Source organism: Candoia aspera, chromosome 8 (assembly GCF_035149785.1).
Source record: "Candoia aspera isolate rCanAsp1 chromosome 8, rCanAsp1.hap2, whole genome shotgun sequence".
Lineage (NCBI taxonomy): Eukaryota > Metazoa > Chordata > Lepidosauria > Squamata > Boidae > Candoia > Candoia aspera.
Genome location: NC_086160.1, coordinates 52,392,120 through 52,406,045, shown reverse-complemented (window position 1 = coordinate 52,406,045; position 13,926 = coordinate 52,392,120). Strand labels below are relative to the sequence as shown.

Sequence of the window (13,926 nt, the reverse complement as noted above, 5' to 3'; positions counted from 1 at the left end):
GGTCTGCTGGGGCAGTGCAACCCCATCCAGAACCAAAGATGACAATGTTCCAGATACGGAAGAGCCATTAACCCCAAAGCGCCCCTGTCTTACCAGGGTTCATTTGAAGCCTGTTGTTCCCCATCCAGACCCCTACAGCCCCCAGACACCATGAGAGGGCAGTCACAGCGTCACTTACCTCACCTGGGATGGAGATGTACAATTGAGTATCATCCACATATTGATGATACCTCACCCCGTGGTGACGGATGATCTCACCCAGGGGTTTCATGTAGATGTTGAAAAGGAGAGGAGAGAGTACCGAACCCTGCGGCACCCCACAAAGAAGGGGCCGATGGTCGGATCCCTTGCTCCCAATCACCACTGATTTAGAGTGTATTGGACTCCCCAAAGGATGTACTCTAAAGGATGGACATCAAATTTTCTCTGTTGGAGATGTTAAAAAATTGAGGGTTCATTGACCCATATGATATGGTCCTGTGAATCTTTGGCACTCTTTGGGGAATTGTATTTTAATGTGTATAAGTAGTTTCATGGGGAAATCTTTAAATGTTAAACATATCAATGTGATCTTCAGTTATGTACCAAAGCTGTGGAATAACTGTCTATGAGGAATTATGCTTGTACCATGCATGGTGGTAGCTAAAAGGATACCACTGACAGATTGGAAGTAAAGACTGCCTTTGGAAATGTGTAATTTATTTACCCTGGAAAAGGCAATATTTTGTACTAATCAAGGGATGACACAATAAGTCCTTCTTTGCCATACATTTTATGATATTTTCTATCTGATTATAATATAGTATTATATGGCATTTTTTCTAACCTAGTGACTCTAGTCTTTTTTCTGTTTTATATCCTTTCTTTTTTGCTTTCTTATTTTTATGTTATGGATTGTTTAATGTTTTTATTGTTGTATACTATGGTAATTTGCTTATATTTTGTACTTTCTAAAAATGAATGTTTAAGGAAAATAAAGAACAATGCTATCTAGCTGATACTATTCACATGAACAAATTGACAAAAGATTGTACATCTATGTAAATTAGGTGCTATCCAAATATTATGAAATGAGTAATTCTAAATCCCAACACCCTCCGAAGAAATAACAGATTTAACAAAATACATCTATTGATTTGTGTTCATTTTAACTCCCTGCTTCCAGGCATGGTATGTTAAGTCTGTAACAAATACTAGCAATGTGGAGTTGTGATGCTTTAAAGAGAAAAATGACTTCATCAGATTCTCTCATCAGGAAAATAAGATTCCCAGTTATCTGGAAGTAAGTCCACCCACTGAACCCAATGGGACTTACTTTTGAGCAGGCATATTTAGAATTGTGCTTATTTAATGTTTAGGATGTCCACAAATTTGTATTGTGTAAAATGGTTTTCAAGGCCATTTGGGAAATATAAGAGCCCATAAGCACACACATGCACCAAACTTAGTTTTTTGAAGGCTAATCTATTAACTAAATAAAATAAACATGTTTTTTTCAGACCAGGTCGCAGAGATCAAGTGAATGGCCAAATGCTCGCGCGCGCCCCGCGCGCACACACACGTACCTTCCAGTGATGAGCTGACTCCTGGACGGCGTGCACATTGGTTGGACATAGTAATTCTCCAGCTTAACTCCTTCCGCGGCCAGCTTATCTAGGGTAGGCGTCCTGATCTCTGAGCCGTGATAACCAACGTCTCTGAAACCCTGGTCGTCCGCCAGAATGAAGATGAGGTGCGGCTGGAAAGGGGAAGGTCGTGTCTCGGCGTCTTCTTCCAACTTGGCCGCCCCGTTCGGTTCCTCGGGGTCCTCTCCCGTCTCCCGAGCTAGGTAGCCGTGAGTGAGGAGGCTGAGCACGGAGAAACCGACCAGCAATCCCCCGGCTCTCATTTTCCCTCGGCAGAGCCGGGTTAAACGCTGCACCTCCCTTCCACGTCCCTAGGAGAGAAGGTTCCCGCGGTGGAATGAGAAATTGGGACTCAAGACGTCTTCCCAAAGAGGAGGTGGTGGAGCGAAGGCGAGCCCATGGCAAACGTCACCCGGCCAAGACTCGGGAATGTCCACGGCGGGACGGGAGAGGAGGCGCCAGGGTGGTCCCGGCGATCTTTCCCGGCAGCTTTCAGCCACCAATACTGACCGCTCCCTGAGTCATCCTAACCTAGGAAACGCAGCAACGGAGCTCTTGCCGGTCAGCGGCAGGCAAACTGAAAGCGCACGCCACTGCCCCACCGCCGACGGGGCAGACTCGGGGAAAACGGAGTCGACTTCCCGACTTTCTCCAGGAAAGAATCTCTTCCACCAAAATCGCGCTTCTCTCAAGAGAGGAAAGGAGCAGCCCGCGAGGTCATCGCTCTTCTCTTGCTGCCTAAGCGCCGGCGAACAACTCCCGCTTCGTTTCCTTTCCCTCCCCTCCGGCTCCCTTTCTCCCACCCATCCCTGGCGAGAAAAGCCAAACAAAACGCCCGCCTGCCTTCTTCGGTCCAGGCGCGCGCACGCACTCCGCTTCCCTGCTGGGAATTGTCCGAGGAGGAAAGTGCTGGCTTAGCAGACGGGTCTGGGGAGGGCTTTCAAAATTTAGTAGCACCCGGGCAATTCAAAAACAATTCTTCTTTTTAAATAAATAAATAAAAAAAACTAGATACAACAACTCAAATAGTTCAAACTAGAATCAGACTAGAAACAGAAAGTAATGTAAAGTGTTTCCCATTTACTTCAACAGAAATGTGTAAGAGGTGGAGGAGGTCTTTTGAAACCTTAAAAGGATATATTATAAATAGTTGGGGGAGGAATTATGCAGGGATGTTCTTGCCTATTTTTCTGTTGCTTTGGGTTTTTCCAAGCATAAGGGTTTTCTCCAGCACCCCTTGCTTTCTTCTTAGGAGTTCAGATTATTTAAGCTTTAGCAGCCCAGTGAGCAGTCTACTTTAACGTTATCAGGTACTGAATTGTATTTCCATCTAACAGGCCAAGGAATTCACATTTTCTCCAACATCAAAATTCACAGGCAGAGAGAAATGTCAGAGAGAGATGTCATGTTACATGACCTCTCCTACTGGTTTAATAGGGATGTTAAACACCATGGCAGAGTCCATATAACATACCAAAAATTAAGCATAAAGCAAACATTGCTTCATTAATGTGCCCACCAGAAATGAAAGAGATAAATTCTTTTCCAGTGTCACCTAATGAAACAACCATTAGATAGGAACAGAACCATTTGCACAGCTGTGGTTTGCCCAACAGTCTAAACTAGTTTGGCTAGGAGATGTATGTCTTGTGTTGTCCGAATTTAGCTAATGTATTCAGTTTGTGGTGCAAACTGCTGTACAAATCCAAGGAGATGTATTAATTCCGTAAAGCAAAGTTAAAACTAACCAAGTTTAATATGATGTGTGAATGTAGCCAATACCTCTAATTCTAAACTCTGACAGAAGCTGTTTTGAGGATGGATTTTTGGCAAGTACAATTTATAGTGGGGGGTGAGAATAGTCACATCTGTTTAGATTCTTCCTTTGGCTCAGCAGTAAGTTGTGCAAGAGCTCTGTCCTTTGCATCTGTCTTTCCTAAAATAAGAATGTCAGAAAACCAAATGCGTATTAAAAAAATTGTTGCAATTAATCATTTAAACCCATGGTGATGGAACGATGAGAGAGCAAAACAGTAACAAGCATTTAAAATGGTACAGAGAAAAATGAAGCTGTATTGTTGTCACTTTAAGTGAAAAAGTGAAAATGGGGAATGCTGAAATGGCATACAATAGGGAATAAACCTAGAAATATTTTGTTAACAAGATTGTGCTCTCTCTCTCTCTTCCTCCCTTCCCCTTTGCAATAATCACAATTAAGAATGCTCAAATATCAAGAGTAACCATACATTCATTAATAAAAGTGATCATAGTTATTCAACAAATGGCTTCCATGTCTGTTAACTTTTCTACTGTTGGCACAACATCAAGCCACCCAGAGGCCCCTGTGGGGGAGAAATGAGCGGTGAATAAATTTATAAAATAAAATAAATAAATATAAAGTTAAGGCAAGTTATTTGCTACAGTTGATAAAATGATATGGATAATATCATCATCAATGATTTTTAACAATAAGAATTGATTGTTATCAAAGACAGGATATAACCTATCAGCACATTGGTTCAATTTCTCAAAATTATCAGGGAGGCCATAAATATAAAATCATGCATCCTTTCCAGTCATACTGTCAGAAGAGGAAAGGCTGATTGTGTAGTGTTCTGGCTCTCCTTATATATAATAGTGGTTCTCCATTTTTGTGTTATGGGAACATTTGGAGGAATCAATAAACACAGAAATGAGGAGGTGTAAGGGGATGTATGACCTTCCAGAGATGTAACAAGGCAATGGCAAGTGATACTGGCTCTGGAGAACCTGGATTTTTTTACTGATTATCCAGAAGAACAGGAACCCTCAAGATAGTTCCCATATCTCTCTTAAAACTGTCTAATACTGTATATCTATCTTCCAACCCTACAAAAATGGGAGGAAGTACAATGCTACAGTAGACAATCAAGGCAATGAGAGATGCTGCCTATACAGTAGAAAGTTAGAAGACAGCAATGATATAAAAGCAGGTGAAGTAGAATTATCAGTATACACTGATTACAGAGAGATTGTCTATAATGTGGAAAATTGTGAAGTAGAATGACAGTTCAGCAGAAGATGAAGTTATGATACAAGTTGACTCATCTTCGCTGGACTTGTAAGTGGGTAGCATTCTTACATGTGAACCTTCATATCATTTATTTATTCTTAATTTCTTCTTTTAATGCTTTTGCTTTTTCGTTACATGATTTTATCCTATGGCAAACTGTCTTTTGTAGCAAAACCAACCATTTTTTAATTTGTTTGTTAGATTAATATTTCACTTTCTCTTCAGGAATTCAAGGCAAAATCAGCTTAAAAAAATAACAATTTTACTGTCCCATAAACATACTTGGATCACAGACTAGTTAATCAGTTGCATGTAGAAATATCTTGAGGGACAAATATGAGTGAAAGAGAGTTAGTTGGTGGGGGAGAAGAAAGGGATGATGAGAGGAAAGGTCAGAGATAGAAATGTAGAGTTTTTGAAACAGTGACTATAAATCACGCTTTTGTGAATGGTATCACTCATTTACCTCTTGAATTGACCTGAATCACCATTGATGTTCTTTCTTCTTTCTTTTCATAAATATGCAGGTGCTTTTACAATACTTTTCACACTTATTGTTACTTTAATTTTAATTATTTTCAGTGTTACTTGCTTTTAAGTAAACACGTACTGTACATATTGCCGGTACTGCACATATGCCTCCAATTTTGAAAGACATGTTCATTATTCATATTTTCCCATCACTGTTTCCCATTTCCAAACATACAGTCTATTTTATTTTCATACTCAGATTGTTTTTCTTTCGTCTACTTTGTACTTGTTAATGGTGCCATGTGTCTTGAAGAGCCATTTTAGCATCCTTTTGTTGAAGTTTATTTCACTGCAAAAATACTGTTTTCAGTGCTTCAGATACTGGAAAATATGAATAAAAAGTATTTATTTTCAACCACAAACCGTCTTGATTTACTGCCACCATTATGGTACCATAGAAGAATATGCCTGGGTTTCATTTAATATAACTTTAAAATAATACCAACTGGGTTTCATTTAAATGTATGCATAAAACAGTAGTAGTAGTTGTTGGGTTAGAGTCTCTTAATGTAATAAAATTGATTTGATGGACCTATCTGGTATTATTAACCACAATCTATATAACATTTGCCTGAATTTCTTATGTGGTTAATGATATTAAAGCATAGTCATGAGTGAATAAAACTGAAATGTATAGATATGCTAAAATCTATACATCTGAGATTAGTACATTAAAGACAGCATGGATACAATAAAACTGTGGAGCTCTTGGTGCTCTCTGAGCTTTGTTGTTTGCTTGCAGATGTTTCATTACATATGGATACACATAAAAATACACATAATTTTTCTAGACAGATTGGCATCTCTCTCTCTCTCTCTCTCTCTCTCTCTATCTATCTATCTATCTATCTATCTCAGGGTATTTCTTTTTGGAGTAATGAAGTAGGACATAGTAAACCAAGTTAGTTATCTGCAAGGGGAGACAAATGACAAAATGTGTTTCACAGCATTACAACACAAACTGTGCTCCTTTTGTACATTCAACATGATGTCTCACACATGAACTTAAGAGGTAGAACTTGCATTGCAGTGTTGTGATATGTTTCATCATTTTGATGACATCTTCAGATTCATGAGATACATCTGAATGTAGTTTACATCAACAGCATTCATATATCTTTCCACATCATTTTATCTTTATCCTTGTAACTGTCCTTGATGTACCATGTCCATACATTGCTTCATACATTGCATTTGATTCTTTAAATTTCTCATCTCTTTATTTTTTACAATCTTATCAACTTCCTATAACCACAACCACATATAATTCACCCATTCACTCTTCCTTCATATATTTGCTTGTGATTCTCTCTACATGACCAATATATTTCCTGCCAAACATAAAGCTGCCATTATACTCCTCAAATTTTGCTCCATGTCATCTGTCATAATCTTTCAAACAAATTACTTCCAAATACTTTTTCAGATACATTTAACAAAGTAGTGCCTCTGAAATTTTTGCATTTATTTTTGCTATCTTTCCATTTATAGAGAGGAACAAGAATAGCATTTTCCAGTCATCAAGCACAGATGCAGTCTTCACCCATGTTGTCACATAGAGCCACTTCATAAGCAAAGTAAATCCATATTTTAATATTTCTCCACTTATACCTGTAGCTTTAGGTACACATGTATAGTCACAGCATTTATAATTTCCCTTTCATCACTATTTTTATGTACATTAATGTTTACAGTATGCATTTAATTTACATGCCTCAACATACCACTATCATTCCCACATAAATGTTTACAATATTCTTCCAGCATCCTTTTTGTTCATTTTATTTCAACTTAAATTAAAGGTCATCACTTCTGTTTTTAACAGAACTCCATTTGCTCTGGTGGAATTCTCTTGATTAGCTCTCTTCAGGTATTTCCAAAGCAAATGTTTACTTCCTTCAAAATCACTCTGCATTTTTTCTACCTCTTTTAATTTTAACAGTTCCTTGCTCTCTTTAACTACATTATTTGCAACCACCTTTCTCTATACACACTATGCAATGTCTTCTTCTCATTGTCATTTTTTGCATCAATCATTTTCTTGTATGCATTTTTTCTCACCTGCAGATCCTTTCACTTCACTGTTCCATCCAGCATCCTTTTACAAATTTCCCATTATCATAATTCCACACACTTCTGTGGCACTCTGTAGCATAATTTGTCTGTTCCCAGCAGCTTCAAAAATGTTTCTTTATGTCCACTTTCCATTCCTTCTTTTGAATAACTTTTTCACAGAGGATGTACTTTTTCTTCTTACAGATATTCTATTATCAAGTTGGTAGGTGCTGGTGCTTTTAATTGTTTTATGAAGTCCAGTGAAGAATTTTATAATGATAAATATTTTGTGACATCTTGATAACATATTAATTTATGTGTGAATTATGGCATATATTTTCAAAGGCCATAATAATGATGCATTGAGCTTTAAGCTTTCTCTTGATAATTGTTTTTAACAGCAACAGATACACACAATTATGCCTTTGGAAACTTGATGATGAAACCAAAATAAGCATAATTCAGTAAAAAGCAAAAGATTTATGTGATCTGAAGAGAAACCAGAGTTTCTTGCCCATGTCCTCATATGTGTTCTTTTTATGATGCCCCAAGATCTCTGATCTCTCCGATCATCTCTAAATTTGAGGGTCATACTGATAGATTTTACATTTATTTCTTTTTAAGGGATGCTGACTCTACACTGACACACCAGGTGGCCAAATATTTTTGTCAAGTTATACAACTGCACCAAACTATTAATTAGGTATATTGTTTCAGTGTTTTATTGTTTTCTTTTTTCCTGACAATGAATTGTTGAATTAAACTATTTTCTTTTATTGTAAGGCCTGGTCAAAGACTGTAATAAAGATATTCATTCATTCATTCATTCATCTATTCAATCAATCAATCATTCATTCATTCATTCATTCAACATAATTTAGTATCTATATGTCAAATGTCCAAGTATGTAACATCAGTATTACATTGTTATTTTTCCCCTGTGAAAGTTAAATAGCCATGCATTCATTTAAGATAATGACTGATTCACTGTTTTAAAAAAAGTAATGCTTCTCTGAAATAACGTAATATATCTCATCAGATAGGAAAGGAATCTTACGAGTGTTAAAGTAGATGTTATGCATGCAGAACATTCAGATTAAATATCTAGTATCTCCAGTTAAAATAGTACACAAGTGGCAAGTATTTGTGGACCTAAAAGTTCCTATCTAAGAAGAAGTTGATAATGATTTAGGTAGACAAATAGCTCCTATGTAATAAAAGAGTTTCCAGTACTGTATCCCCATTCCTAGGTAAATTATGGCCTTATATCTAGAGACCAGGAGTCATATCTATTAATTATTAGTATTCACACATTGCAAAAGTTATTGAATTTCTTTTCACTAACTGGCTTTAACCATAAGAGGTTTGCAAATTTGAAAGTGATGTCTACTACAAAAATACACATTATTTAAGATACAAAATAACCATTCATTTTCACCCAGTGAGAAATTTGATTATACATCTACCATAAACTTACTTTGACAATTAAAGTGGTAATTATTCACAAATTAAAATGTATGCATGGATATATTCATTATCACTTGACTGATGAACAGTGAGAGATATATTCTGATGAATATCTTAAAAGATGCATAATTTTTAAGTGAATGGTAATTTGAGATTGTAATTTATCGCTGTATGTGCAAATGTCTTCAGCAAAGGATCGTTACCTTGTCGTGGTGCTGGAGCTTGAGCACCTCACTGATGCCATGAGCTAAACCGTGAAGGGCCACCCAAGACGGGAAGGTCATGACAGAGAGGTCAGACTAAATGCGATCCCTGGGGAAGGTAATGGCAACCCACCCCAGTATTCTTGCCGTGAAAACTAAATGGATCAGTACAACCAGAGATATGTCGGTATACCATCGGAAGATGAGACCCCCAGGTCGGAAGATGGTCAAAATGCTACTGGGGAGGAACAGAGGATGAGCTCAACTAGCCCCAGACGTGATGACGCAGCTAGCTCAAAGCCGAAAGGACGGCTAGCGGCCGACGGTGCTGGTGGTGAACGGCGAATCCGATGTTCTAAGGATCAACAGACCACTGGAACCTGGAATGTAAGATCTATGAGCCAGGGCAAATTGGATGTGGTTATTGGTGAGATGTCAAGATTAAAGATAGACATTCTGGGCGTCAGTGAACTGAAATGGACTGGAATGGGCCACTTCACATCAAATGACCACCAGATCTACTACTGTGGACAAGAGGACCACAGAAGAAATGGAGTAGCCTTCATAATTAATAGTAAAGTGGCTAAAGCAGTGCTTGGATACAATCCAAAAAACGATAGAATGATCTCAATTCAAATTCAGGGCAAGCCATCTAACATCACAGTGATCCAAATATACGCCCCAACCACAGATGCTGAAGAAGCTGAAGTAGAGCAGTTCTATGAGGATCTGCAGCACCTACTGGACAAGACGCCTAAAAGAGATGTTATTTTTATCACGGGAGACTGGAATGCTAAGGTGGGCAGTCAGATGACACCTGGAATTACAGGTAAGCATGGCCTGGGAGAACAAAATGAAGCAGGACATAGGCTGATAGAATTTTGCCAAGACAACTCACTCTGCATAACAAACACTCTCTTCCAACAACCTAAGAGACGGCTTTATACATGGACTTCACCAGATGGACAACACTGAAATCAGATTGACTACATCCTTTGCAGCCAAAGGTGGTGGTCATCTATACAGTCGGTAAAAACAAGACCTGGAGCTGACTGTAGTTCAGATCACGAACTTCTTCTTGCACAATTTAGGATCAGACTAAAGAGATTAGGGAAGACCCACAGATCAGCTAGATATGAGCTCACTAATATCCCTCAGGAATATGCAATGGAGGTAAAGAATCGATTTAAGGGACTGGACTTAGTAGATAGGGTCCCGGAAGAACTCTGGACAGAAGTTCGCAACGTTGTTCAGGAGGCGACAACAAAATACATCCCAAAGAAAGAGAAAAGCAAGAAGGCAAAATGGCTGTCTGCTGAGACACTAGAAGTAGCCCAAGAAAGAAGGAAAGCAAAAGGCAACAGTGATAGGGGAAGATATGCCCAATTAAATGCAAAATTCCAGAGGTTAGCCAGAAGAGATAAGGAATTATTTTTAAACAAACAATGCATGGAAGTGGAAGAAGACAATAGAATAGGAAGGAAAAGAGGCCTCTTCCAGAAAATTAGAAACATTGGAGGTAAATTCCAGGCAAAAATGGGTATGATCAAAAACAAAGATGGCAAGGAGCTAACAGAAGAAGAGATCAAGAAAAGGTGGCAAGGATATAGGGAAGACCTGTATAGGAAGGATAACAATATTGGGGATAGCTTTGACGGTGTGGTCAGTGAGCTAGAACCAGACATCCTGAAGAGTGAGGTTGAATGGGCCTTAAGAAGCATTGCTGATAACAAGGCAGCAGGAGATGATGGCATCCCAGCTGAACTGTTCAAAATCTTGCAAGATGATGCTGTCAAGGTAATGCATGCTATATGCCAGCAAATTTGGAAAACACAAGAATGGCCATCAGATTGGAAAAAAATCAACTGATATCCCCATACCAAAAAAGGGAAACACTAAAGAATGTTCAAACTATCAAACAGTGGCACTCATTTCACATGCCAGTAAGGTAATGCTCAAGATCCTGCAAGGGAGACTTCAGCAATTCATGGAGCGAGAATTGCCAGATGTACAAGCTGGGTTTAGAAAAGGCAGAGGAACTAGGGACCAAATTGCCAATATCTGCTCGATAATGGAAAAAGCCAGGGAGTTTCAGAAAAACATCTATTTCTGTTTTATTGACTATTCTAAAGATTTTGACTGTGTGGACCATAACAAATTGTGGCAAGTTCTTAGCGGTATGGGGATACCAAGTCATCTTGTCTGCCTCCTGAAGAATCTGTATAATGACCAAGTAGCAACAGTAAGAACAGACCATGGAACAACGGACTGGTTTAAGATTGGGAAAGGAGTATGGCAGGGCTGTATACTCTCACCCTACCTATTCAACTTGTACGCAGAACACATCATGCGACAAGCTGGGCTTGAGGAATCCAAGGCTGGAGTTAAAATCTCTGGAAGAAACATTAACAATCTCAGATATGCAGATGATACCACTTTGATGGCTGAAAGCGAAGAGGAACTGAGGAACCTTATGATGAAGGTGAAAGAAGAAAGTGCAGAAGCTGGCTTGCAGCTAAACCTGAAAAAAACCAAGATTATGGCAACCAGCTTGATTGATAACTGGCAAATAGAGGGAGAAAATGTAGAGGCAGTGAAAGAGTTTGTATTTCTAGGTGCGAAGATTACTGCAGATGCTGACTGCAGTCAGGAAATCAGAAGACGTTTAATCCTTGGGAGAAGAGCAATGACAAATCTCAATAAAATAGTTAAGAGCAGAGACATCACACTGACAACAAAGGCCCGCATAGTTAAAGCAATGGTGTTCCCTGTAGTAACATATGGCTGCGAGAGCTGGACCATAAGGAAGGCTGAGAGAAGGAAGATCGATGCTTTGGAACTGTGGTGTTGGAGGAAAATTCTGAGAGTGCCTTGGACTGCCAGAAGATCAAACCAGTCCATCCTCCAGGAAATAAAGCCAGACTGCTCACTTGAGGGAATGATATTAAAGGCAAAACTGAAATACTTTGGCCACATCATGAGAAGACAGGACACCCTGGAGAAGATCCTGATGCTAGGGAGAGTGGAAGGCAAAAGGAAGAGGGGCCGACCAAGGGCAAGGTGGATGGATGATATTCTAGGGGTGATGGACTCGTCCCTGGGGGAGCTGGGGGTGTTGACGACCGACAGGAAGTTCTGGCGTGGGCTGGTCCATGAAGTCACGAAGAGTTGGAAGTGACTGAACGAATAAACAACAAATGTATGTATTTGTTGTGCGATATATGGTGTGTGTATATATAATGTCTTTCTCTATTATGTTGTATCAGTTTTATTTTTTTATATAATCCTCAATAAAATTATTTGAAAAAAGGAAATGATGTTGATTCACTCATTTATATTCTTCTTATTCTAATAAAAAAGTTCCCCAAATGACTAACAATTTGTATAACACATTAAAGCCAAATATAAATGCAGAGATCATTCACTTGAAATCAAGTATGTGCTTCCCTGTGCCAAAAAAAAAGGGGGTACAAAGCAGGAGCTAATTCCTTTTATTTCTGTTCTTCCAATTCATATCATGGTGATAAGCAGACGGTATACAGACCAAGAATGGTATAGGCGACATTTGGAGATTGGCAGCTATGAATTGACTGAATGAATAAACAACAACAAAAACACGAGCAGGCAAGAGGACTATTAATCAACTGCCAGGACCACAAGCTAAGGTGAGCAGCATATCCTGGTGGGAGTCCTGCCTGGAGCTTTGCCAGGAGCTCCGTAGCAACTAGAAGAACAACCACACTGAGGCAGCACCTCAACCTAACTAGTGTAGGGACATTTGGAAGGAGGGAAAGGTTGTATGCCACTTTAAAAACTTTGGGACTTTTACATGAACTAAGTATTAAAGGACTGAGTATTAAAGACATATTTACATGGCAACATCACCTTGCAAGTCCTAGAAGGATGGAGAGCAATAGTCTGTGGTTGGGGAAGGTGTGTGCTGCAATAAAGCATTACGTACAGAACTGCTATGCTGTGGTGTGTCTGGTCCTTGGAAAGCAAAGAACCCTCACACTGTGTTCCTTGACTTTTAGTACTAGGGCTTGCAGATCCTTTGTATTTTTGGCTATCAGGGTAGTGTCATCAGCATAACGCAGCTTATTGATGTTTCTTCCTCCAATTTTAAAACCATGCTAATTACTGATTATCCCATAGTTGCAGTATAAAACTTCTTATCTCTTGCTTTTTAGGCAGAATTGGAAAGTTAACTGTAAGAATTATTTGTAAGGATTGTAAAATTTTCTAAAGAACATATTTGAATCCTAGATCTATAATGAATAATAGGCATGGGGCAACCAAGGCGGTAAAAAAAAAATCAAATAGGAATGTAAAGTTTCTGATTTCAGTCCAGACACCATGTGTTAGAAAACTAATTGAAATCATGATAAAGAAATCCCACTATCTTCAGTGGGCCAGCTCTGAGCATGAATAAACCTCTACTTAATCTCCTATTTGTAAAATGATAAAAAAATTAAGCACTTTCTATAAATTGGAGGGTTGGAAGTAGGCAGGGAAAGATCCATTTAGTGAACTGGAAGAACAGTAATAAAAGCAATTAGCTCCTGATTATTGGTTTGTAAGAACTAATTATACAGAAGGAGGCTCGCTTGCTTTATCTGTATGCACATGTTGTTTTGTTTGCTAATGGAACATTAATTATAGTAGCACATTTTCTCTCATTAAGAAAGTCTAAATCCCCTTTAACTGGAAGTAGTGATCAGAAAAAGAAACTAATGCAATTTGCAGATGATAATCTTGGGAAAATAGTGATCATTTTTGCCTTTTAGTACTCTCATTGCTGAAATCCTGAACCTACCACTAGAATGAAAAATTGCTGAAACACAGCAGATAAGTGTAGGAAAACCCTGCCAAGAGAGAGTTTCTGTATTCCTTTCTTTCTTCACTGTAGTCCACATGTCCTAGAAGCAATTCTTGAAGTAACCATTCACTGAAGTACTTAGCTGAAATACAGCAGCTGTGAACTTTCAGCTTG

The 13,926-nt window shown here is 38.7% G+C and overlaps 1 protein-coding gene across 1 annotated transcript in view; it reads right to left on the bottom strand.

The window, feature by feature from the left end:
* ARSJ (arylsulfatase family member J) overlaps positions 1–2,302 on the bottom strand; it is a 32,874-nt gene extending 30,572 nt beyond the window's left edge. The window contains exon 1 of the mRNA XM_063310418.1: positions 1,566–2,302. Coding sequence (XP_063166488.1) covers positions 1,566–1,888 — 323 coding nt within the window. The 5' untranslated portion in view covers positions 1,889–2,302. The remainder of the gene's footprint in view (positions 1–1,565) is intronic.
* Positions 2,303–13,926: the final 11,624 nt, after the last annotated feature.